The sequence below is a fragment of the Rattus norvegicus genome, chromosome 7 (genome assembly GCF_021556685.1).
Source record: "Rattus norvegicus strain SHRSP/BbbUtx chromosome 7, alternate assembly SHRSP_T2T, whole genome shotgun sequence".
In the NCBI taxonomy this organism is placed as follows: domain Eukaryota; kingdom Metazoa; phylum Chordata; class Mammalia; order Rodentia; family Muridae; genus Rattus; species Rattus norvegicus.
The window spans coordinates 119305960-119328807 of NC_141540.1; the positions used below are offsets into that span (position 1 = coordinate 119305960).

The 22848-nt window shown below is 53.4% G+C and overlaps 1 protein-coding gene across 2 annotated transcripts; it reads right to left on the reverse strand.

Annotated features, from left to right (window-relative positions):
• Positions 1–1602: 1602 nt before the first annotated feature.
• Ift27 (intraflagellar transport 27) lies at positions 1603–17376 on the reverse strand. Of its 2 annotated transcripts, none has more exon segments than NM_001130495.1 (7): positions 1603–1859; positions 6648–6757; positions 7613–7730; positions 9129–9188; positions 10214–10273; positions 11067–11146; positions 17041–17376. In NM_001130495.1, coding segments are annotated over 7 exon segments (561 nt in total). In that variant the 5' UTR covers positions 17075–17376; the 3' UTR covers positions 1603–1760.
• Between the last annotated feature and the right edge of the window lie 5472 nt (positions 17377–22848).

A 22848-nucleotide genomic window follows, 5' to 3' on the forward strand; every position in this document is an offset into this window, starting at 1 on the left:
AGAAGCAACCCAACTGCAGGGACACTTCCTAGGCTCCCACAAGGGCAACGGCACCCAGTTTGCAGTTGTCACCAGCTCTGCAAGCCTACCTGGCCTCCAGCCAGGGAGCCTAGTGCCAGTTTCTCTTCTTGGCGGTGCCCCTAGCTGCAGGATTCTTGGGAGACTTCCTTTACTAGCTTCTGAGGGTAAAGAGAGGTGGCATATTTTAATTTGGCCACCTTGATCTCACAGAAGGGTAGTGTTTGGAGAAGAGGGGTCAGAGGTGGCTGAGGGCAGCCGCAGAGACAAGTGACCTTTTCAACATGCTTTCTGTAGCACAGCATCTCTGAATAGATTCAAGGGTCCCAGGAACCAGTTTTAGGATGATGGAAAATGCTTCCTGTCTGCTTGGCCATACACTGAGGACTTCCTGTAGCCTGGCATTGCCAGTGTTCTAACATGGGCCTGGCCTGCAGTCAACCCTTAGCTGTGGTTTTCTGAAGTTACCAGTCCATGGTAGCCATAGTGCAGGCTAAGGAGTCATGGCACAAGGGAGGGAGATGTGAGGGCTGGGGTGCTGGCTGCTGCTCTGTGTCAGAATGCCCTGCACTCAGTTGTTTCTCCTTCCTGAGACCTTGGCAAGAAGTCTGACCTTCCCCCTCTGCAGGCAGCATGGCCTCCATAGCTCCCGCCAAGCTCAGGGGGAGGAAGGAGGGGAACTAGGAGCTGTTGGCTCTGGTGTCAGCATTCTGGCTCTGCTGCCCCTTGGCTGAGCTTAATTTTCTCCTTCCAGCTTGGCATTTGTAAGACTGGGATATTAACAGACTCCATGCTGTAAGGACAGAATCGGTGGATGCATGTAATGTGCTTAGCTCATGTAGAGACGTGGTGGGTCACCGGCAGCAACCAGAGCCATTCCGTCATGGCCATTATCATGGGGACACACCAGGGGCTGTACACCCTTAGCCACTGCTGTTGGCACGACACACTGTCCCGTAATATAGACAACTGGGGACAGGAGGTGACAAAGCCCTGTGGGCCAGAGGGTCATGGAGGAAGTAGGGGTCTCCAGGGAAGACAGATTCCCAGGAGGCCTCTGGAACCAGTCGGTAACCACAGCTCTGGTGTGGGCAGGCCTTCTCTGGGGAGTTAAAGGGGGAGATGGTGTTTCAGGACTAATCTGGGGGCAGTGACAGCACAGAAAGCTCAATGCAGAGGAAGACACAGCTGCCCAGCCCCTTAGTGGAGAGGTGGCCCTTACAGGAAGAGGCCATCTCTTGGTTCTCAGAACTCAGGGTTCTCAGCAGTGTAGCTGGGAGAGGCTGGCCGAATCCTGTGCTGAGCAGTGGGCACCCAGAGAAATGGGTAGGGGTTACTGTTTTCCCAGGGACAGTAGCCCTCTCAAGGAAGTGTGGTTCCTGGAGGGTGCTTCTGTGTCCTGGGGCTGCAGCAGCTCAGTTACTTCCAAACCAGCCTGGGGTTTGCCCTCTGTACTGAAGGCCTACAGGGGGCCTGCAGAGTGGGCAGGCCCTATACACGAAAGGCAGAAACGAGTCAGGTGTGCCCGCGATTGGCTGGGGGGAGCTGTGGGAAAGGCACAGCCCCCAAATAAGAGCGGAAGCCGTTCCTGCTCTTCTTTCTCATTTTATTAAAGCTGTGGTGATTTTTGAGAAGTACCAGGTGATCCCATCTTCTGTGTCCTGGAAAGATGAAGGTCTGCTGGGCTAACAGCATTAGCCCAGCCCAGCGTGGCCAGTCCTGTGGGACAGTCCATTGGACCCTCACACCAGGGTATGGAATATGTCCACCTTCTCCCGATACAGCTGGTAGAACTGCTTGGCCAGACAGTGGAATGGGGCCTCGTAGTTGTCCATCTCCTTCTGGAAGAAGGGAGAAAGGCATGAGAGTCTGGTCTGGGGAAGCAAGCCCCTACTAGATAGAGGTTTCTCTCCCTTCGGGTCCCTGACACTTGGTGACAGAACGTCTTCATGTTGTCTGGACATCTGCTGTCGCAATGTAGATTTTATAGGGAAACTGAGAGACAGAAAGAGCGTGCGGACAGCTGCATGACCTGTGATCGGTAGGGCCAGGGTCTGGTCCGAGGTCTATCTGTGGAGTGCCATCCTTGTTGCCACTAGGATTCTGTGTGGAGGACATGAAGATGAGTCCCTTACTTAGCTCTGACAGAGGTCAAAAGGCCAATGCAAAACAGCAGACAGATGTGTTCCAGGAGAAAGTCTGGCCACAGGCTACCTCCTGGCCACAGCCCAGCCAGGAGAGGTGCAGCACACATAGCTCCCTATTCAATATGTCAGGCTGCAGCAGAGTCCTTCTACCCACCCCAGAGGCCAGGAAGGCCAGCGGGGTGGCCGGCAGGACCAAGTGGGAATAGACTTATTTTGAAGGAATAAGCTGAGACCTCCAGGATGGTGCCAGATCCCAGCAAGAACGCATGGCTCCTCCCACCGGGGGCGGGCATCTCTGACCCCACAGAAGGTGCAGAGCTGGCTCTCTGCTGATGGCTTGATAGTTTTCCTCATCCCTGGGCCCTGGGGTAGCACTGACTGAGGTGGAGTGAACGCTTGCTCTTCATGGCCAAAGGTGCCGAGAGGACATTTCTATTGTCCAAAGGATCAGGAAGATGAAGGACCTTGCCTTAGGTTGCATCTAAGAGGAGTCAATGGTGGCCCTCCAAGGCCCTGTCAGGAGAAAGGGCACACCACACACACAGCACCCTCCTGACACTGTGGCCACTACTCACCCGAAATGTGGGTGCCTGTTTTTCCTGTCTGTGTTCCTGTTCCTCAAATTTTGTTTTTTGTTTTTTATTTAAATTGGACCGATTGTTGTAACACCATAGGACCCAAGGCAGGAGCCAGTCTCTCAGGCTGCTCTTTTGTTTCATGAGATAGGGACTTATGTAGTTTAGGCTAGCCCGGAACTCACTACAGCCAAGGCTGAGTTTGGATTTCTAATCCTCCTGCCTCTACCTCTGGAATTCTGGGATTACAGGTATGTACCGAGGTGCTGGTGATCAAACTCAAGAGTGCTATGCATGTTAGACAAGCACTTTACCACCTGAGGCACATCCCTAGCTGCCACCACCACCACCACCACCACCACCACCACCACCACCACCACCACCACCACCACCACCACCACCACCACCTCATCACTCACTACCATCATCATTCTAAGAGAGCTTCTCAATATGTAGTCCAGGCTGGCCTCGGATTCTTAATCTTCCCACCTCAGTCTCCCAAGTGGTAGGATTAGAGGCACACACCACCATACTGTAGCCCGGGCATTTTAAAGAACAAAGTGGCAGATAGAACCTACCACACTGCAGACTGGAGCACTGCAGACTGGAGCTACAGCTAAGAGCCTACAAGGGCCCATCTGAAAGCTTTTCAGTGGCTGGCAAAGGCGCAGCCCGGATAAGAGGCACTGAAGTGTCCCTGATGGAGTGGGAGGAACATCCCAGAAGTCAGTGTGGCCACACTTTACAGAGGAGTGGATGAAGCCAAGAGGGTGGAGTGGCCCCAGCTGGACAGTGTACCCTGATCCCAAGCGGGTGACTGTCTTATGGTGTGGCTGTAAAGAGGACAGGAGTGCACCAGGCCTGGGGGAGAGAGCTTCCTGGACCCCATAGCCAGGGAGAAGCAAGGGCAGTTGGGGGAGTCGCTGAACATAGTGTAGTGAGAGAGCGCGCTGCAGAAGGTGGACGGGGCCCAGCGCTGGGAGCACGCTGAGCAAGGAAGGTGGGCTGCTGCCCAGCGAGCTCCAGTGCATGCGAGCCTCCTCGGTCTCCAATCGGGGGGAGTTATAGATTTTATAGGGAAAACTGAGAGACAGAAAGAGCGTGCGGACAGCTGCATGACCTGTGATGGGTGGAGCTGAGGTCTATCTGTGGAGTGCCATCCTTGTGGCCACTAGGGTTCTTTGTGGAGGACTGAAGATGAGTCCCTTACTTAGCTCTGACAGAGGTCAAAAGGCCAAAGCAAAACAGCAGACAGATGTGTTCCAGGAGAAAGTCTGGCCACAGGCTACCTCCTGGCCACAGCCCAGCCAGGAGAGGTGCAGCACACACACCTTCCTACTCAATATGCCAGGCTGCAGCAGAGTCCTTCTACCCACCCCAGAGGCCAGGAAGGCCAGCGGCAGGGCACAGAGCTGAGGGTGCTGAGCAAGGTGGGCAGTTTGCTGCCCAGTGAGTGCCCTGGGTGAGGCTCCACACGGGGACTTGGGCCTCTCACTTCTGCCTGTGCAGCCATCATGTCAAGGCCAGTCAATGTCACAGCTTCTCTCCCCCTCCCAGCCAAAGTGTCCTTAAGCACTGAGTGGAGGGAAGGAGGCGGTGAGACCCTGTGGGAGGGTTTTAGACGGAGTCAAAAGCTCTCCAAAGCACTAGCTGGGAGAACCCATCATAAAAACGTAAGGAGTTCAATGCCCAGGAGCCTTGACAGACACCACAGAGAGGCTGGAAATAGACAGAAATTGAACCATTTTCCAAACGCATTAAGGGGGCCCGGCAGCGACAGAAGCCCTTTTATCCGATGACTAATTATCATCTTGTGCACAGTTTGGACACTGACAGAGCAGGCTGTTGGGAGGCGATGTTTGGAGGAGGCTCAGACTAGCTCTTGGTTTGACTTACAATTCTGTCGCCAAGAGCTCCCAAGCAGGTCCGCTGAGGGGGGCAAGGGCTCAAACTTCTGGGAGACTTGACTTTCCAGGTGGACAGGGCTGCATTCTGATCTTGGTTCTACCTCTCCTTACCTGTGCATCGAGGGAGGGACGCGAGGCCTCTCTGAGCCTGTCTGGTAACAGGACAGCGGACACAGACACAGCTGCCTTGTCCGGTTGCCCTCTGCTGCCTGGAAGGGCGGGCCTCCTCATGGAGACGTGGGTTCAACCTTGCTCTTAAACTCTATGTCACCCGTAGTGATAAACAGTGGGTCTTGATTTGGTTCTGAAAATCCTTTAAACTAAAGGATTCCTTTTTGACTTGACAGGGTGGGCTGGAAATGCCAAGACTTGGAGAGATGTTTAAGAGTTAAGAGCCAAAGGACCACGGAGGCCTCTCCCTGAGGCTGCTGCACTTTGGAAGAGGGGAGGAGGGGATAGGCTTGGCAGCATCTCAAACCGTGTCGGGTTATGGTCCCTTTTTAATTACGGCTTTCTTAACCGAGCCGCCAATGGTGCTCCTGTTAGCAGCAACTCAAGGGGGACTAGTTAACTCGCACAGTTAATACGGAGCGCTCAACCGCAGCCTCTTCAAGCAGAATTTATGCGCATCCTTCCCGACACCTGAGGGGAGCTGACCGGTAGCTTTGGGTGACTGACTGATGTGTTGGGGTGGGTTTTAATTTCTAGGAAATATGGGGTGTTGGGGGAAGGGGTGACTGAAGAAGGCGGGGGTGGGGGTGGGGGATGGGAAGCCCCTGCTAGAGCTGTAAGGCTGTGTGGCTTGGCAAAGCCGGGAGTTCCCCGAAGTAGCTCTCATTTGAACCAATCCGGCATTGTGATAATCGGTTGAGATGGGGTGATGTCCACCTCTGTACCAGCCACTGGTTCTGGGGCTTAGTAAGGAGTAAGGGATCGTGGCTGTTTTAAAACACTGGCACTAGGCTTTGTGTGGAAGTGTTTTCCATTCATTCGTGTGCGTGATAATCCCCAAAGGGCAGCTTCCTAAGCCTGTGCTTACAGGTGAAGAGCTGAGACCCCACACTGTGCGTCCCAGGCCCAGGGTCCCAGAGGTGGTTCAGCTTCTTGCCCTGACAGCTATGCCTTGTTTGGGGAAGTGTGCCAGTGAGGGACACTGTCGATGCCCACATCCACATACTAACAGCTCCCTGGCTCAGGCTGCTCTGTAGGCGTGACAGAGCCTGCAGCTGGAGGTGACGTCTGGGTATGCACTATCCCCGCTGACTTTTTGGGAAAGCCATATGGTTGGGTCTAGAGACCCTAAGATAAGACCGCGTACGACACGGCCACTGCGGGCCTAACAGGACTCTGGCAGTGTTCCTGAGCGAGGGCCGCGGCTGCCGTCCTCATGCCCGTGGTGGGAGACACGGAGTGGGGATCTGACTGGTGTCATCGGAATCATGTGGCCGGAAGCCACAACTTTCGGGGTTCCAGATGTAAGAAGGCATTTCACTGTGTTACACAGCCCTGATGGTACCAGTGACCTGCCATTCTGAGTCTCAAAAATGACACTGGGTATGAGAGACGGTGGGGGGTCCTGGGACTGGGTGTGCCCTGGTCATGTGGGTCTGGGGTCACTCTTTTTCCACTTCAATGCTGCATTTGGAACTGGGGGCCAATTCCTGTCTCAGAACTACCCAGTAGGCTTGACTTTCGGAGCTCTCAGAGCCCAAGGGTCATGGAAATGCCACCCCCACCCCCCACATACTTCAACGTCTTCCCAAGAGAGATGCACACAGCTTTGCCCAGGATAGGCTGCCAGCCCTGCTTGACAGTGCCGCATAGAGGACTCTCATGCCATCCACTGAGCAGAGACCCAGGGGAGCATGTGAGCACCAGCTCTAATTTAGATTTTGCATCTGGTGGCAGAACCACTTGACGAATCCCAGTCCATGATCAAACCTCTGGCACAGAGCCCCCCGCCCACCCCTCACGGTGGCTCAGAGGGTGGGGGTGCTCACCACAGATGTCTCAAAGAATTCCAGGCCTTGACTCAGGGCCCACGCCTGGGCCTGGGCAGAATCCACCGTTTGTCGGCCAGCCAGGTCTGTCTTCGTTCCCACTAAAACACCTATGCGAAAGAAATGACCACAGTATTGGGTTCTGAGGTGGCAGGATGGGTGGGAGGTCAGTGGCAGAGAGAGGGACGTGTGACATATCAAGTGACACAAGCTGCCCACTTGAGGGGGGTATGTGGCAGCAGGGAAGGTCCCCGAGGGCCACAGAAAACAGACTGGCTTTGTTGTGCACATACAGCTCAGTTTAGAGCTGTCGAATGCCTTCAAAATATATCTGTGCTCCTCACCTCCTTGGGGCTGTAAGCACCGGGCAGGCCTGGATCAAGTTTAGAGCAGCATTTGTGCTAATTCTCAGCTCGTGGAACCAACACCGGACGTGGTCATTAATGCTAATCCTGGGCCTGGGCTCGGAGTCAGGGACTCAGGTAATTGAGCTCCGTTCCCAGCTGCCTCGGCTGAGCTAATTTCTCAGCCCAGTCTCTGGAGGCCGCTTTCCCTGGCCTCTAATGAGGAGAATTTGTTGATCTCACACAGGGATGAGAAAGAAACCGATTTAAAGCGTGCAGGAGTGGCAACCGGGCTGGAATGTAACTTGTGCCCAGTGTACTGGGGAAAATGAGGGCTTCTTCCCTGGAGTTAGCTTTCTGAAAACACCCATCCAGAACACAGTGGCACCTTCTTATCTCAGCTCTCCCAACTCTGCCTGGTGGGTGGCATCATCTCTCCTCCCCCAGGCTTGGGGAGGTTTTTCAAGACCGTTTAGAGGCTGAGCAAAGGCACAGTGAAGGGCGCTGAGGTCAGAGATTCAGGCTCCTGTCCCACTCCCACAGTGGCTTGCGAGGTGACCTGAGGTCCTTGAGTTGAAGGACGGGGGCGGGGTTGGAGAAAGGCCCATCTACCGCTGATACCTGGGAGGGAGATACCGGGAGTCTGAGACCGGACTTTCTCCAGCCACTTGGTGCAGCTGATGAAGGACTGCTCATTGGTCACATCGTAGACGAGACACAGCACGTTGGGATTCTCCCACTAAGCAAGAGACAGGAGAGGCCCGTTTCAGAGACATGACAGGGACTCTTGGATGGGGGCTGGGGGAAGAAAATGGGCTTTCGGGGAGGTGGGTTGAGGGAGGGGTGTGAGATGGGAAACTGTCCCACCCACAGGTGGTCACAGGTCACCACAGAATGAAGGGAGGCCAGTTGCAGTGGCACTTATGAGGGACAAGCATTCCCATGGGAAGGGGGGTGGCGTGAAAACCTGGGTTGGGGAATTCCTGCCCAGAAGATGGCAGTGACGGTCAGGCACCTCTCATCAGGAGCTGCCTGTGAATCACTGAGATGCCCCAGTCAGTAAGGTTGTCTGGGAGAGTCTCACTTTGTAGCCAAAGCAAACGGCTCAGAGAAGATGTTGACTGGCCCGTGTGACCGGCTCCAGGGGCAGTCAGGCTGGGCAGGACAGGGCTGTTTGCCACCCAGAAGCCCCTCTCTTTTCTGTCATGGTTCTACTTACTCACGCACCACAGTTCTTTTGGGAGCCTGCTACCAGGAGGCTGTGGCGGTCTCCCAAACTGCAGACTGCAAAGGAAGCGCCTTCCTCCACTGCCTAGTCCCTGGGTCTTCTTCATGAGGGCGGGCTTTTAAAAACCTGGGGATGCTTTGGCTTCTTGTATGGGGTTGCCATCAACCTAATGCACACTAACACCCAGAAGAGGCTCGGTCATCCAATGAAGAGCCGGACTTCATTGGGGCTGAGGGATGTTGGCCTAGGGGTGGTGGGACACTGAGTCCCTAAGGATCCTGCCACTTGCTCTGGATGAGGTCAGGGGATGCCCCTGTCTGGGCCGTGAGGGCTCCCTTTGATGCATAGGCTGTGGGTACTAAACTCTCCCGTACAAGTAGGCCCTGCTTTGTCTGGGATATCAGGGAAGCTTGTGGGGCCTGCAGAGTACGACGTTCTAGTCTCCTCAGAAGGCCAGTCCAGCAGAATAAACCCGATGCTATGCATGACTCTTCTTGGTGTGGTAGAAAGGGCAGGGCCTCGTTTCTGGCTCTAGGTCTCCTTAGAGGGGAAGGGATCAGTAGTCCTGTCTTGGGGGGAGGGAGAGCTGGGGGGGGACTGAAAGACGCTCACAAAGAGCTATTAAAAACAGCGGGGGGCGGGGGTGGGGTGGCAGCTACAAGGACTGAATGGCTTCATGGCTCCTGGCACATTCTGGAGCTGGGACTGACCGTGATGGGTAGGTAGGAACATCTATATCTGCCATGTGGCTCAAAGCCCCAGTGGGAGGGATGTCCCTTAAAGGATCCTGCCTGGCAGCTTCTGATGGTCCCAGGGCATCCCCATGGGGAGTGCCACAGGGACAAGGGGGTTGAGCAGAAGGGGGTAGTGAAGGTGGAGTAGGAAAAAGAAAATCAACACACTACTTGCCAGTTTATCCAGCATTTCAGAGAACAGCTCCTTGCCGGCTGAGTCGAAGATGAAAAGTTCCTAGAACCAGAAAAGCTTGTGTCAGAAGAGGGCTCGGGGAGAGTCAGGCCAAGTCTCCCACTCAGCTTTCTGGGCAGGAGGCTTGCGTGCGGGCAGAGTGCACGCGCCCATGCGCATGGCTGCCTTTGCACGTGCCCTACCTTCTCCGAGGCCCCAGGGAGATGGCAAGAACGGTCTAAAGTGCCCGAGAGGCAGAGGTAGAGCTTCCGTCCGCCTAGTGCGACCTGCGCGTAGCAGGTGGCTCACCTTTCCCAACCTCGAGCACAAAAAATCTCGGGGGAAGCTGACTGCCCACCTGGCAGGACAGAACGGTAACAGGCTGACAAGTGTTCTGGTGTCCAAAAGGCCACTCTGTGCTTTGGTAACCAAATGGCCTCTCAGATCGTCTGACGACTCTTGGTAAAGGAGGTCACTGAGGAGACCTGGGGGAGGTGCTTAAAGTAGGACAGCCTGTCACTGCTCTGAGGCAGTGAGCATGTGCTCTGTACACATTGTACCTTGCCTTCCCAGCCCAGCTGGAGACCCTCCCAAATGCTGCTGCTTGCTTGAAACTCCCTCAGAGATCCCTGAGCCCCACCCTGGTGTAGCACCTCTTGCCTGGCTGTAAATCCAGGATACCGTCGTGTTACGGTATCCTGGTTGGTCCCTTCCTGCTCCATGGACTGGCCCTGCACAGTGTGTTTCCTGTGTCAGCTGTTCCTGTGGCACTGGGGGCGTCGGTGCCTTTCTTTTTGCTTAGAGGTCTCCTTAAGATTCCGATGAATGCAACAGACCCTGTCTCCTTGGGAGTGGCCAGACATGATGCTGTGCCCGTCTCCCTCTATGAGCTGTGGGAGTCTTTGGAGGGATCCAATTAAGAACTCAGATAAAAGATAACAAGTTCTTTTTGTTGAGGCCTGCATCCCAGTCCCTCCCCCATACCCCAGGCCCTCCCTCCGAGGCTCCCTGTGTCCTTGCGGTGAGGAAACCCCAGGCCCCAGGAACAGCCCCGAGTGCCCTGGCTTCAGGGCAAGAGTACCACTCACCACACTGTCATTTGTGTCAAGAACTGGCACTGTCTTCACCACCAAATCCACTCCGGTTGTCTGCAGGGGACACGAAGATCACAGGCCTTAGAGGGCCCCACACTGGGACAATCAGAATGAGGCAAGTCCCTACCTCCCTGCAGAGGCCTTCCCAGTCAAGCAGAAGTCAGAGGCCCTCAAGGCCTCCCGACTCCCTGTAGTGAGAATTTTAGTTTCTTTAAAAATATAGGCATGTTATGTTAATATATATAGTTTTGTTTTTATCCCAGGTGTGGGATGTGGGGCTGCTTCAGATTGTCCACAGCAGCTATGATTTGCCCCATGCTCTGGCGAGGGTGTGATTTTTGCCAGCTGCAGACAGTTTACGTTTGGAATTCTGGAGCCTCTTCAGAGGGTAAGAAAACGCCAGAGCCTGAGAGAGGAGGCTGCTGCTCCCTCTGCTCCTGCTTGCTGATGTCCTGGCAAAGGACTTGCTCCACGGAACTCAATGCCCCTAATCGACAGGAAGTAGCCTAACCAGAACCCTTTCCCCTCTAACCTTTCTCTCCTTTTTAGTGTTGGGGGCTTGGAAGGGATAAGGGTGGGGAAGGGCGGTAGGGAAAAAAAGCCAATAAAGTAGTCAAAATTGTGGTTACAAGTCCCTGCCCTCCACTCTTCCTGGCAACCATGTGGCATCCTGGTTGGTCCCTTACTGGTGGCCAGTGGAGGCTGGATCTCCAAGTGGCCATTTCCTCATCTTCTCTCAGGCCACTTAGGGCATCTTCTAGGGATCTTGCCAAGTCCCCCCTCTCATGGTTAACCACCACGTTTCATTACATAGTGGCCAGCTCAGGACTCTTCCACCCCAGCTCACCAGAGTGTAGTTCTTCTGGAAATGGGTCCCGTCGCTGCGGAACATCTGCACCAGGGCTGTCTTGCCTACAGCTGGGTCTCCTGAGGCCAGAGCAGAAGAAAAGTCGTTGCTTGGATTCCCCTCGGGCACGAGACCCTCCTCCTATTCTAGAGTGCTTGCCTCGGAACCAGAAAACTTGCTGAGTTTTCAGAGGAAATGTCTACAGCTCTCGTGGGAAGCAGAGAGGTAGCCGGCAGGGCAACTGGTCCGGGAGATCTGTCTTTAAAGCTTATCTAAAGCCAGAGTACGTTTCTAGAAACCTCATAGCCCCATCAACTAGAAGAATGACCTAGAAGGTAGTGGTAACAGGGCTGAGGGAGGGCCTTGGCAACAGAAGTTACACTCCTCCACCAAAGCACGCCCTGTGGAGAAACTGTCACTTTCCAACTCCAATTTACTCTCGAGTCTGGTCTGCAAAGAGGGGTGAGCAGCGACTTGTGACCCCACCTGGCTGAGCCGCTGCCTGCTCCCTCCTCTGCGCTGGCAGTAAGGAAGTCAAGAGGCTGCGCTCACCGTGAGAAATCTCATTTTCAAGTGATGTACTCCATCTTGACCTGCCAGGTGAACGCTGTGCTGCTAGACTTAGGAAAGTGCGTACACACGCACGCGCGTGCGCACACACACGCACACCTTTAGTCATTTTCCAATGGCCACTTTGCCCAGCTGTGCCCTTCCTTCCTTTTGTTCAAGAAACAGCTCCAGGAACCCGCACATCAGAAACCAGGTCTCCTGTCGGTTTTCAGGCCCAGATCAGATCTGAGTCTTTTCCAAAATAAGAGGGAGTGGTTTCATTTAGAGCTCATCTGGGGCTGTCATGGGGACGGCTCAGGGTGCCTTGCTTTCTCTGCTGTCCCGCCCGACCTCCACTGACGTGGCTGCTTTCCACATATCTTTCCTGCCTCTAGAGCAGGATCCTGATTCTCACTCCACTGCCCAGGTGTTTCAGGACACATGCTTCCTCGTGTTCCTGACCTTCAGGGCCGTGACGGTGACGACGGTGACCGCCACCACCACCACCACCCATTCCATGTTTCTTGATTCCCAGCATTTGAAACAATCTCTGTCTTCTGTCTGCTCCACAGTGGATCTTGACGCGCTTGACTTTTCCCACCTGTGATCTTCCTCTGTGAGACAATTACGTGACTGCGGTGGCATGTGGATGAGACCTCTGCGAGGGCCGAGTGAGCCATGCAGGACTTGATTTCCTGCTGGTGTTTCTTAGAAGGGAACAGCCATGGCCCAAGCTCTCCTCACAAGCCCTTCACTCTCATTCTGCCCCTCCCATGCTGTGTCCCCACTGAAGTCACAGGTGAACACAGCCAGGCTCGCAGAAGCTGCTTTAATGCTGCCTTGCTTCACTGGGCTGGTCTGGCTGACTACCCCAAATACCACCTTCGGGCTCTTTTCACTGTGGCCTCCCGGAGCCTACAGATCCCACCTACCCCGGGGTATATATCCCAGCATTTCCTTCTCCACACTTGTCGTTGACCCCCTCACTCCAGATGGGGAGTCAAGTCACCGTCACCCTGACATCTATTCTGTTCCTAAACCTGGGAGGAAATTGGCTCTTTCTCCCTGGGAGATTCCCCACAGACTGGCTTTGGTTAATTTCGTGAATCTTTCTGCTGACTGCCAGTAACCAAGGCTGGCAGCGGAACTCCTGTGTGGGCTGTGAGGAGGGATCTGAGCGTGGAGAGGCGGGGGAACTGATAAACACACTCTAGGAGCAACAGGATGACAAACGGAAAGCCAAACAGAACAGCTGAGAAGCAGAGCATCCGAGGGAGCAGGGGAAACCTCGAGAGCCTGTGAGCCCACATGGATGCTGGGTGCAGGGGTTCCCCAGGGCCGTGGCCAGGGCTGGAAGACCGGAGTGCCTAGGGAAGGCACCATGTGAGGCTACTAGTGACCTCGTAACTAACTGCCAAGTCCCGTGGCCACTCCTGGGCTCTCACTAGTGAACTCTCTAGATGGGGTGGTAGCTGGCCACAATCCTCTACTGCCCCAGCCCCACCCCCTCCGTCCTGTGGTTGTGGGGACCATGCACAGGCTCTATCTTGCCGCCATTGCCTGCTCCTCAGCCCCCATGAGTTCATCCTCTTCAGTTTCCCAGCGGTGGGCACTGCTGGGGTCTGTCCTCCGAGCTCTGATCCTGGCGCTTCTGCCTCAGCTAGCCCCTCCCCTCTCCTCAGTTTGGGATTAAGCCCAGGGCCTTGTGCATGTGAGGAGAGGGCTCTGCTACTGCTACAGCCACAGCCCTGGCTTCTCTCATTCCTTGACCCTTGCTGTCCTAGGCCAGCTCCTTCCCAAACTGGCTGTGTTTCCAGTCCTTGTGGGGACTTCCGCTGTCTTCTGTAGTTTGCTTGTCCATAGCCATGGCTGCATCTCACCACAGACTGGAGTGATTTCTCCAGCTATCTCTTTCTGCTCACCATTCCGCCGTGGGGACCGGGCATTCTTGCTTTTCCGAGGATGAGGTCACCACCTCCTCCCCCATCCTGCTGTCTTCCTTCTAGTCCTTCTGGTTCTGGGCTGTCTCTCAAGCCTACACTTTGGGCACTTGCCCCACTACCCAAGGTTGCCCCAGGAGCTCACACATTATCTGTAGAGCTGGGAGCCCCCTCTTTGGGCTACTCTTTGCCCAATCATGAAGGTGGGGATTCTGTCCACCTGACTATCCCAGTGCCCCTACATGGCAGCCATTGATGTCATCTCATCTCGAGGACATGGGACTCACATCTGTCCTGAACACAGAAATGGACTGGGTTGCGCCTGGCTCTGAAGCTGAGCTGAGTCCCCTGCCAGAAGAAACAGGTCCTGGTGGCAACATGTCACATGCTAACACTGCCCTAGTGTGACTGAACTGAGTGCTGTCCCAGCCAGGCATCGCCCCTCCCCAGAGGTCTGCACCTAGCTCAGTGGCCTCCTCTGGCTCTGCACTACTGCTGTGTGCAGCTCCTGCAGGCTGACTCTGGTCTCTCACAGTCAGGAACTAATTCCCAAGCCCACCTCAGCCTCACACAGAGAGACAGTCACTGAACAGAATGGCCATGGGTCCTCCAATTTGTCCACAGCATGCATAGCTCTAACAGTCAACTCCTAGGTGACCACTCCAACCGTCTCCAGCTGTCCCTTATAGAAAATCTGGACAGGTATGCTTGTTCTTTTTCCTTGGACCCCTACCCCACCCCTCCCCAGAACACACACACTCACTCACTCTCTCTCTCTCTCCTCTTTCTTTTTTCTTTTCTTTTCTTTTTTTTTTTTTTTTTTGGTTCTTTTTTTCGGAGTTGGGGACCGAACCCAGGGCCTTGTGCTTCCTAGGTAAGCGCTCTACCACTGAGCTAAATCCCCAGCCCCCTCTCTCCTCTTTCTAATCCAAGTCTGAATCCTGTCTTCTCTCTCTGTGTAAAGCTCAACTGGCTTCTGTGTGGCCTCCGAGGCCACCTCTCCTTCTCTTCTCTTCACCAGGGCCACTATGATAATTGGGCGGGGTGCTCTGGCTACACTCCAGGGGATCATGACCACTGTCCCCACAAACCTAGACAGATGGGCATCCCCCCAAAGGGCAAAGGCTTGGGGTCAGACTCCAGTGCCACACTATCTGTGTGTTAGGTAACGGTGCCGCTTAAGGCCTCTGTGCCCACTTTGCTACATCTGTAAAATGGGCTAACAGCTACTGTGAGGTACCCACTTCAAAGAGTTGCCAAAGCTAATGAATCAGTGTGTCCGGCATCTGGTGCACGGTGCTGTTGGTTAAATAAATAAAACAAAGATGCCTGTTAACTGTGCTCCCTCTCTCTCCATCTCAAAAGAAGCGGCAGCTGTGCCTGAGACACTCCTCAAAGTTTGACACACGAAGGACCCACGATTCACACTTGCACATCTGGGTTCTTCCTGGTGAGGGCGTAGGGCCGACTGCAGCTTGCATGGTGACTCAACATAGTAGATTCTCAATAAACATCTGCTGAGTGACTATCCTTGTGGACGGGAGCCACGTGAGAGAACACGTGGGTCTATGAGGGATGAGAAGAAAAAGCTGGGGGAAGGGTTGTGTGCATGTGTGCTAGGGAGGCATGGAGATTAAGAATCTGAAATGTGGTTCTGACCAGGTCTCTTGGTCCCTGGAGGCCTTAACCAGAAGCTGTAGACTGAGGACCAGACTGGGGTGGAAGCCAGGAGCCCCTAATGGCTCTGGTTGAGACTGGAATCATGTGACAGGCTCAGTGCCAGGAGGACTGGAACCAAGCAGATCGCCTGGGTCTGGACCCAGGGTCTGAATCACACAGCCCTGCTGTGTGGTGGAGGGTAAGTGTCTTCACTGCTCTGGGGCTTCCTTGCCTCACCTTACATGAGGACTGGCTGGTGGCTGTGAGGGTGTGATGTGACACCAGCACACAGCAAGTCTGAGGAGAGTGGATCACCACAGGACCTCCTCGAGAGCTAACCAGCTAAGGAGGAGCAAGCCGAGAACAGCAGGCAGAACCGCCTACTTAAGACGAAATTTAATTTAAAAAAAAAGAATGTCCTCAACTTACCCATGCAGAAGCTGAACACTGTCCAAAGCCACAGAGCTGGGCAAGGACTGGCTGCTTTTGTTACACCACACTGCCTCCCCTGGCGCGCTGAGAACTACAGACTCTCCACAGAGCCAGGCTTCCTTCTACTGCACTAGGGCCTGAGCAACAACTCTCACTCCTCTCTCTGGGTGATGCTTTTGGTTTCAAATGAGAAAAGTCATTTATGGGTATGGTTTCCCTACCCCCATTCTTACTCTATAGGATAAAGATCAAAAGACACCACTGTTGCTAATCTTTTGATTACAAAGAGGAGTCACCACAGAAGTGAGGACAAGCCTTTAGGCATGCCAGTGAGAAATGATCTAGCTTAGGTTAAGGTGGGAAGGCCCGCCCCCGAGGGCGAGTGACACTATTCTTTGGGCTGGAGCTCCTGACTGAATAGAAGGGAGAAAGAGAGCTAAGGGCCAGGGCTCACGCTTCATGTGGCCAGCCTGCCTCTCATTTTCGTCACCATGCCTTCCCCACCATGATAGACAGTCCTCTAGACCTGTGACCACAATAAACTATTTCCTGTCCAGTATGTTGTCCCAACAAGAAAAAAAAAAAAAGCAGCCAACACTTCTGACCCACAGGCAGAGCTCTGGAGTCAGGAGACCTGGGAATGCGGTGGACAGCCTTCACTGGGGGTTTGTTTACCCATGGCAACATCACTCAGTGACCCAGTCACATCAGGACCACACAGAACCTACCCGGGTGTGCTGTGGCAAGGGGGTTAAATGAAATACTCCCAACTGACACTGGCATGTATGTCGACTCAGTAGACACATGTGCTCTGCTGTTAACCAGACTACAAGCTAAGCATATAGTCTTCCCAATGTTCAGACTGACTCAAGACAAGCCCACGGGTGTGAGCACCACGAACTCACTTACTCTGCATTTATCCATATACTACTCAACCATGCTCTGCACGTTGTGCTGATTATTTCTATGTCAGACAACAACAATAAGCTTCTTACTTTCGGGGGAAACTCCAAGTTCATGCTCTCAACTGTGCCACCCGGTAATCCACCTCACCCCATCTTCCTGATATTAGAGGGAGTGGGACCAGCATCGCTGACCCCTGACTCTGGGATATAGTCCATGCTTGTGCTGAAATATTCGTTCAAGTTTTTAAGTCTGTCTGGTGAAGGTGGTCTCAAAATATGGGAGGGAGACCGGGACGCGGCTGCATCTACAAATGTGTCCTAGGGGAGGGGGAGTGTAGTGCCGTTCCCCCCCACTCCGCCCCCGCCCACCTTCTAGAATTTGCTCTGTTGGTCACCACAGCCATTCTTAAGGGAGACAGACAGTGGACGCGATCGTGAACCAAAACTGCCTGAGTTAGGACCACGCGTTCAAGCACATTTACTACTCACCTGCCAGGATGCATTTGGCCGCTAGCTTCACCATAGTAACCAGGTACTAGCAGAGACGTGTGGAGGGGTGGGGGCTGAAAGGGGGTTAGGATTCGGGGCAGCTGACCCCAGAGCCTGAGTCCGTGATGAAGGGATGGATGGTGGCCCGGGTGCTAGGGTTGGGTGGACAGAGGGCCTCAGGCCCCAGGCAGCCTGCAAAGGTGCCGATGGGGCGGAGCAGAACCCGTCCCAAGCCCAGCCTTGGACCCGGCAGAAGAGTTGGGACACAACCACTAGTCCACTGGTCCCAAGAGTCGCGCCAAACAGGCTCCTGGCAACTATCATCAACCCGCCTCCTCCCTCCATATTGTTCTCTGATTGGTTGCTATCAAACGCTCGAAGACTCCAGAGACCCAATAGAAGAAGGAGGCGGGGAAAAACCGTCTCCCTCCGCTGGACAAAGCGGAGAGGTTTCTGCTCTTTAACTGCTCTCAGCTTAGCCACTGGCTTTAGATGATGTCAATCATTTCTGAGCTCCTCCTAGTGTCTTTGGAGAGGCAACCCAACCAGGATGCAGCTGAAGGCGGGGATTAAGGAGACTTTTTGATTGGCCAGAGCACGGCTTGAACCATCGCGAAAAGTTCGGGATTTGTGGCACTTTACCCCCTCTTCCTGTGAATGGGTTCGTCCACTTGGGGCGGGGCGATGCCGCTGTAAAGGCGCCTGCGCAGTAAAGGAAGCTGCAGTCGCGGGTCTTCGGTGTTGTTAGTCCCATTCCCGGACCCCAGATGCAACGAAACATTCACAGACCTAACCTTTGCTTCTTGTCCAGAACCAAAATGCCATCTTTAAAGCCCAAGCATGTTATGAGCCTTAAAAACTGAAATATTGGGGAAGGAAGAATGTGCAACATTGAGCAATGAGGAGATTAACAATGTAGATGAAACAGGAAGGCTCTGCTCGCTTGCACAGCGAACAACTGCGGACGGGACCCTTGCTGTGCACCGTTCGGAAGCAGGACAGGAGGCGGGATATTCACAAAGAAAGTAGAGACCTTAGCCCATATGGAAACTCGTACAATATATTCATATGTAAATACATACCACTTTATGTCATTATGTATCAGCTAAACTAAACTAAAATATAAAAATCTAAAATAGGCCTAATTTGATGTAATACCTTAATGGACGGGAGGACACGCCTACTTTGTTGAGCGGATTTGTGCTTTCCTCTCAGTCCACTCCCTCTGTTATGGACGAAGGGATGCCATCCTGGTGTCGCTCCAGGTAAATGCCACCTGACTTTCCTGGGAGCCTCTCTTGCTTTGTCACTAATCAGGATATGGCTGGGCAAGGCACATGACCTCTAGACCTCTGAAATAGATAGAAACCAACTCATGGGTAAAGAAAGTAGGCAAGTGTCCTCGCGTTGGGGGCTGGTTGCTGTGACAAAACTCCTGAGAGAAACTATTTAAAAGAGAAAAGGCTTGTGTACTGGCTGGTTTTGTGTGTTAACTTGACACAAGCTGGAGTTATCACAGAGAAAGGAGCCTCCCTTGAGGAAATGCCTCCATGAGACCCAGCTGTAAAGCATTTTCTCAATTAGTGATCAAGTGGGGAGGACCCAGCCCATTGTGGGTGGTGCCATCCCTGGGCTGGTGGTCCTGGTTTCTATAAGAAAGCAAGCTGAGCAAGCCAGGGGAAGCAAGCCAGTAAGAAACATCCCTCCGTGGCCTCTGCATCAGCTCCTGCTTCCTGACCTGCTTGAGTTCCAGTCCTGACTTCCTTTGGTGATGAACAGCCATGTGGAAGTGTGAGCTGAAGAAACCCTTTCAGGCCCCAACTTGCTTCTTGGTCATGATGTTTGTGCAGGAATAGAAACCCTGACTAAGATAACTTAGTTGGGCCAGTTGGTTGAACACCATAACAATGCCAGCATTTACACATATAGCCTCATGTCAGGAGAGGAAGAAATAGTTCCCAGGATATGCCCCCAAAGTTGCACTCTCTTTCAACTAGCTTCATTTCCCAGGACCCAGTCACCTTCCAGTAGCCCATCACATTAGTTACCTGTGATTGTTTGTATATGCTTGACCCAGGGAGTGGTACTATTAGAAGATGTGGCCCATTGGGGTAGGTGTGTCACCCTGGGTGTGGGCTTTAAGACCCTCATCCTAGCTGCCTGGAAGTCAGTCTTCCACTAGCAGCCTTCAGATGAAGATGTAGAACTCTCAGCTCCTCCTGCACCATGCCTGCCTGGATGCTGCCATGTTCCTGCCTTGATGATAATGGACTGAACCTCTGAACCTGTAAGCTAGCCCCAATTAAATGTCCTTTATAAGACTTGCTTCGGTCATTCTGTCTGTTCACAGCAGTAAAACCCTAACTAAGACAGTGCCCATTAATGGATCGGTCCACTGATGAAGTCAGAGATCCAATGGTCCACTCACTTCCCCTAAAATTCTTAGTTCTGATCACCCCTGCTCTGGGAGCCAGGCTCTTAGCACACAAGTCTTTGGGGTGTAGTGGAGTGTGTGTCCACCGTGCTGGCTCAGCACTGCTGCTGTAGGTTGGTCAGGCGGAGTTTTCCACCCCACTGCTGCTTTCTCACTTGTTCTGGGTCCCAGGATTCTGATCGTGAACACTGGGAGAGGGACTGTTTCTCTGAGAAGGCGCCTGTCTCAGGAGAAACTGTAGGAGGTCTTGCTGCCTCACAGTTAACGAAGCTTCCCTGGGAACCTTTGTCTATGCTTCTGTAACAAACCCCTACAATCTGATTTGCCACACTGGACCTGAGCAGAGTTTCTCTGCTCTCTCTGTCCTGTCTGAATGAAGAGATGTTTCTCTGGGAAAGTCAGGTGGCGCCTTCCTTGAATTCAACCTATAGATATTTAGAGACTACTTAGTAAGCGTAGAGTGGACAGCAGAGAGCAGAGCCAGTAAGCCCAGCGGGGAGGCAGGTGACCAAGAAGGCTGCCTACAGACATTTGGAGTCAGTGTTGGGTAAGGGAAGATGTAGGGCAGGACCACAGTTGCTCACATCCTGTGACCCATGAGCCTCCCTGGAACCTTGGGCAATTTCAGTATCCACTAACATGCGAGCAGCCATTCTTAGGCGGTGTCAGGGGTGCTGAATTTTTCCTCGACAGCATTCCTACCCCAGAGCCTTTACATTTAATGTTCCTAGCATGGCTATAGGGCTCTGTCCCTCATGACCTTCAGATCGCAGTCCCAGTGGCATGTCCCTAGCAGTCCATCCCTAGGCATTCAATGGAAAGACTTTCTTTCCATCCGGCAGCATGTCTCCTTGCTTTACTGTGCTGTCTTCCCGGCATTGGCCACTGTGGAAGGGATGTAACATGGTGCTTTGCAGAATTCTCCCCTTGAAGGTCAGCTTCACTAGAAGAGACACTTAATATCTTTTGGTCATGGGCCTCTAGAATAGTCTCCAGCATGGTGAGACACTCAGGGGATGTTTTGGAAGAGACGAATCTCATAGGGTTTACCTTCTGGTAATATGACAAGCACTAATTGCTCGTTTGATTTATTCTTTATTGTCTGTGGTTCTGGGACTTGAATCCAGCACCTCCTTCCACTGAGCCATGCCCCCAGCCAACAAGCACCCGTTCTCACTCCAGTTCTCACACAGGTAATATTGCCAGCGGGAGGGGTGCAGCCATCATTCAGATGGGAGGGTCTGGGTCTGGCTCCTCTCTCCCCTGACTGCACTCTAAGCGAGAGCTGAATCCTCGCACTGAAGATGAGGGCTTAACAGTGCTTCTTCCAAAGCTTGAGGTGTGGCTGTGGATGCTGACAAGGAAGAGGGGCACAGAGGTCTTTGCTTGAGAGTGGATCTGAGAGGCAGCTGCTGACACATTGTTCCCAGGGACCTTTAGATCAATCTGGGGTCATGGGACTCCTGACAGAGCGGACAGCAGCATACGTGAGCTGCAGTACAAAGCCAGTCCGTGACAGCTGCCACACTCTGGGCAGGAGGCGCGGGCTGCTTAGGCCCACTGCACAGCCCGGGCACCTCCATCTTCACAGTGAACAGCTCAGGGTCCTCCCTCCCTCTGTCTGGATGACATTACGGTCCATTCACACACGCACAGCAAAGTAGTAAAATTGGGTACAAAAGAGACCGTTGCGGGGGAGGCGTGCCTGGTATAGTTTAGACTGAACTTTGGGAAGAACGGTTTCTGGAGACTAAGACTCATTCACTCTGGAGCATGCAGGTCAGAGGCAGTGCTGAGCAGAGAAGGCAGGGACTTTGTGGGTCTCGTGAACAGGGATCAGTAAAGCAGAGCTTGGCTGCAACTTCCTGCAGCCCCCCCAAGGAGACCATGTGCCGTTGTACCAGGCTTCTCCTGGGCACAGTTGATACTTTAATATGGGGGGGGGCTTTTTGTTTGGGGGTGAGGAGCTATGTGAGCTTGCATCTCTGACCCACCAGCTACCCAGATCATCACACCTCTGCAGACAATAACAAAATGTCTCCAGACATTGCTAAATATCCCCTTGGGGGTCAAACTCTTTCATGGACAGAAACTGATCACTTAGAAAAGGCTACTGATTTAAAATGGAAATCCTTTGGACCACACTGCTTAGGTCTGAAAATATCTCTCTCTCTCTCTCTCTCTCTCTCTCTCTCTCTCTCTCTCTCTCTCTCTCTCTCTCTCTCTCTCTCTCTCTCCTTGTCCCTTGAGACCCAGCAGCTCAGTTTTTGGTCTACCTGTTCCCATGACAAAACATAGATGTGTAGCAGGAAAACTCATAAACAGCCTGGGACATGATGGGTCTCCTGGGGGGCCGCCTGAGGCGGCAGGCATGCTCTGCGTTACAATTGGCTGTAAGGCAGGGCGCCGCATCTGGTGCGAAGCTCCCTGTGGCAATGACCTTTGAGGTTTGTGTGCCTGGCACTCGTGCGGGCCCACTTGATTGTGTCTCTGCTGGTGCAGTGCTTGGCAGTGGACATCTCAATAAAGAACAGAGGCTGCGGGTCTGACTCACCTCCCCTGTGTTCTGAATGCAAAGTAGGAGAGCCCATAGCTGTGTGTCCGGCCTGTTGGGCAGGCTGCCATATGCGGATTTGGTCAGCAGGGGGCAGCAGTCGCTGGGGAAAACGCCAGGCACAGGCAGGCGCCAAGGGCTCTTGGCTTTTCCCGGCTTTGGAGCGTCTTTTACTTAAAGTTGAGCAAATTACCTCTCCAGTCACGCGAGGCTTTCTTTAACAGCCCTTTGACGGCTCATCTGTGAACGCCAAGACATGCTCTGCCAGAACGTTTTATGTTCAGTGCCCTTTCCTGGGTGGGTGAGGGACTAGGAGACGGGTGGTGCGCAGATAACTCAATTGGCTTGCCCTGGAGGCTCACGGCATGTACCCCAGATCCTGGTCTCTTTCTGTGCTGTGTGCATAAAGTTTGAGTTGCTATGTTCAGAGGGCTCAAATAGCACAGATGGGTCAGAGGCCAAACTCCACTACAACAAAGTAAACTCTTCTTTAGTGCGTTTCTTTCTTCTTCCTTTTGCGATACCCTCACACTCCATAACGTCCCGAGTCTGGAGGACACACCACCCTGCTCAGACTGGCTGTTGCCGGTTACCTGAAACTACTTGGACTCCATCTTAGCTTGTCCCTTGGCTTCCTAAAAACAGCGCAAGCTGTGTTCTCTCACTTTCTTAAAATCCACTGTTGACGTTGCTGTCCCATTTCCACTCAGTAGCCAGTGTCATCCTTACACATTTTTTTAGTGCCAGTGAGATGGCTGGAGGGCGTGGGAAGAGGGGCATTCGGGGTGAGCTGGTAGGGGAGGGTAGAGGCTTGCTGCTA

Coding starts and splice junctions, on each gene's coding strand:
- Ift27 (XM_087556560.1), bottom strand. CDS start 17,074: ATGGTGAAGCTAGCGGCCAAATGCATCCTGGCAG. Junction 11,147..17,040: donor GGCCAAATGCATCCTGGCAG/GTGAGTAGTAAA, acceptor CTCTGGCCTCAG/GAGACCCAGCTGTAGGCAAG. Junction 9,189..10,213: donor TTGACACAAATGACAGTGTG/GTGAGTGGTACT, acceptor TTCTGGTTCTAG/GAACTTTTCATCTTCGACTC.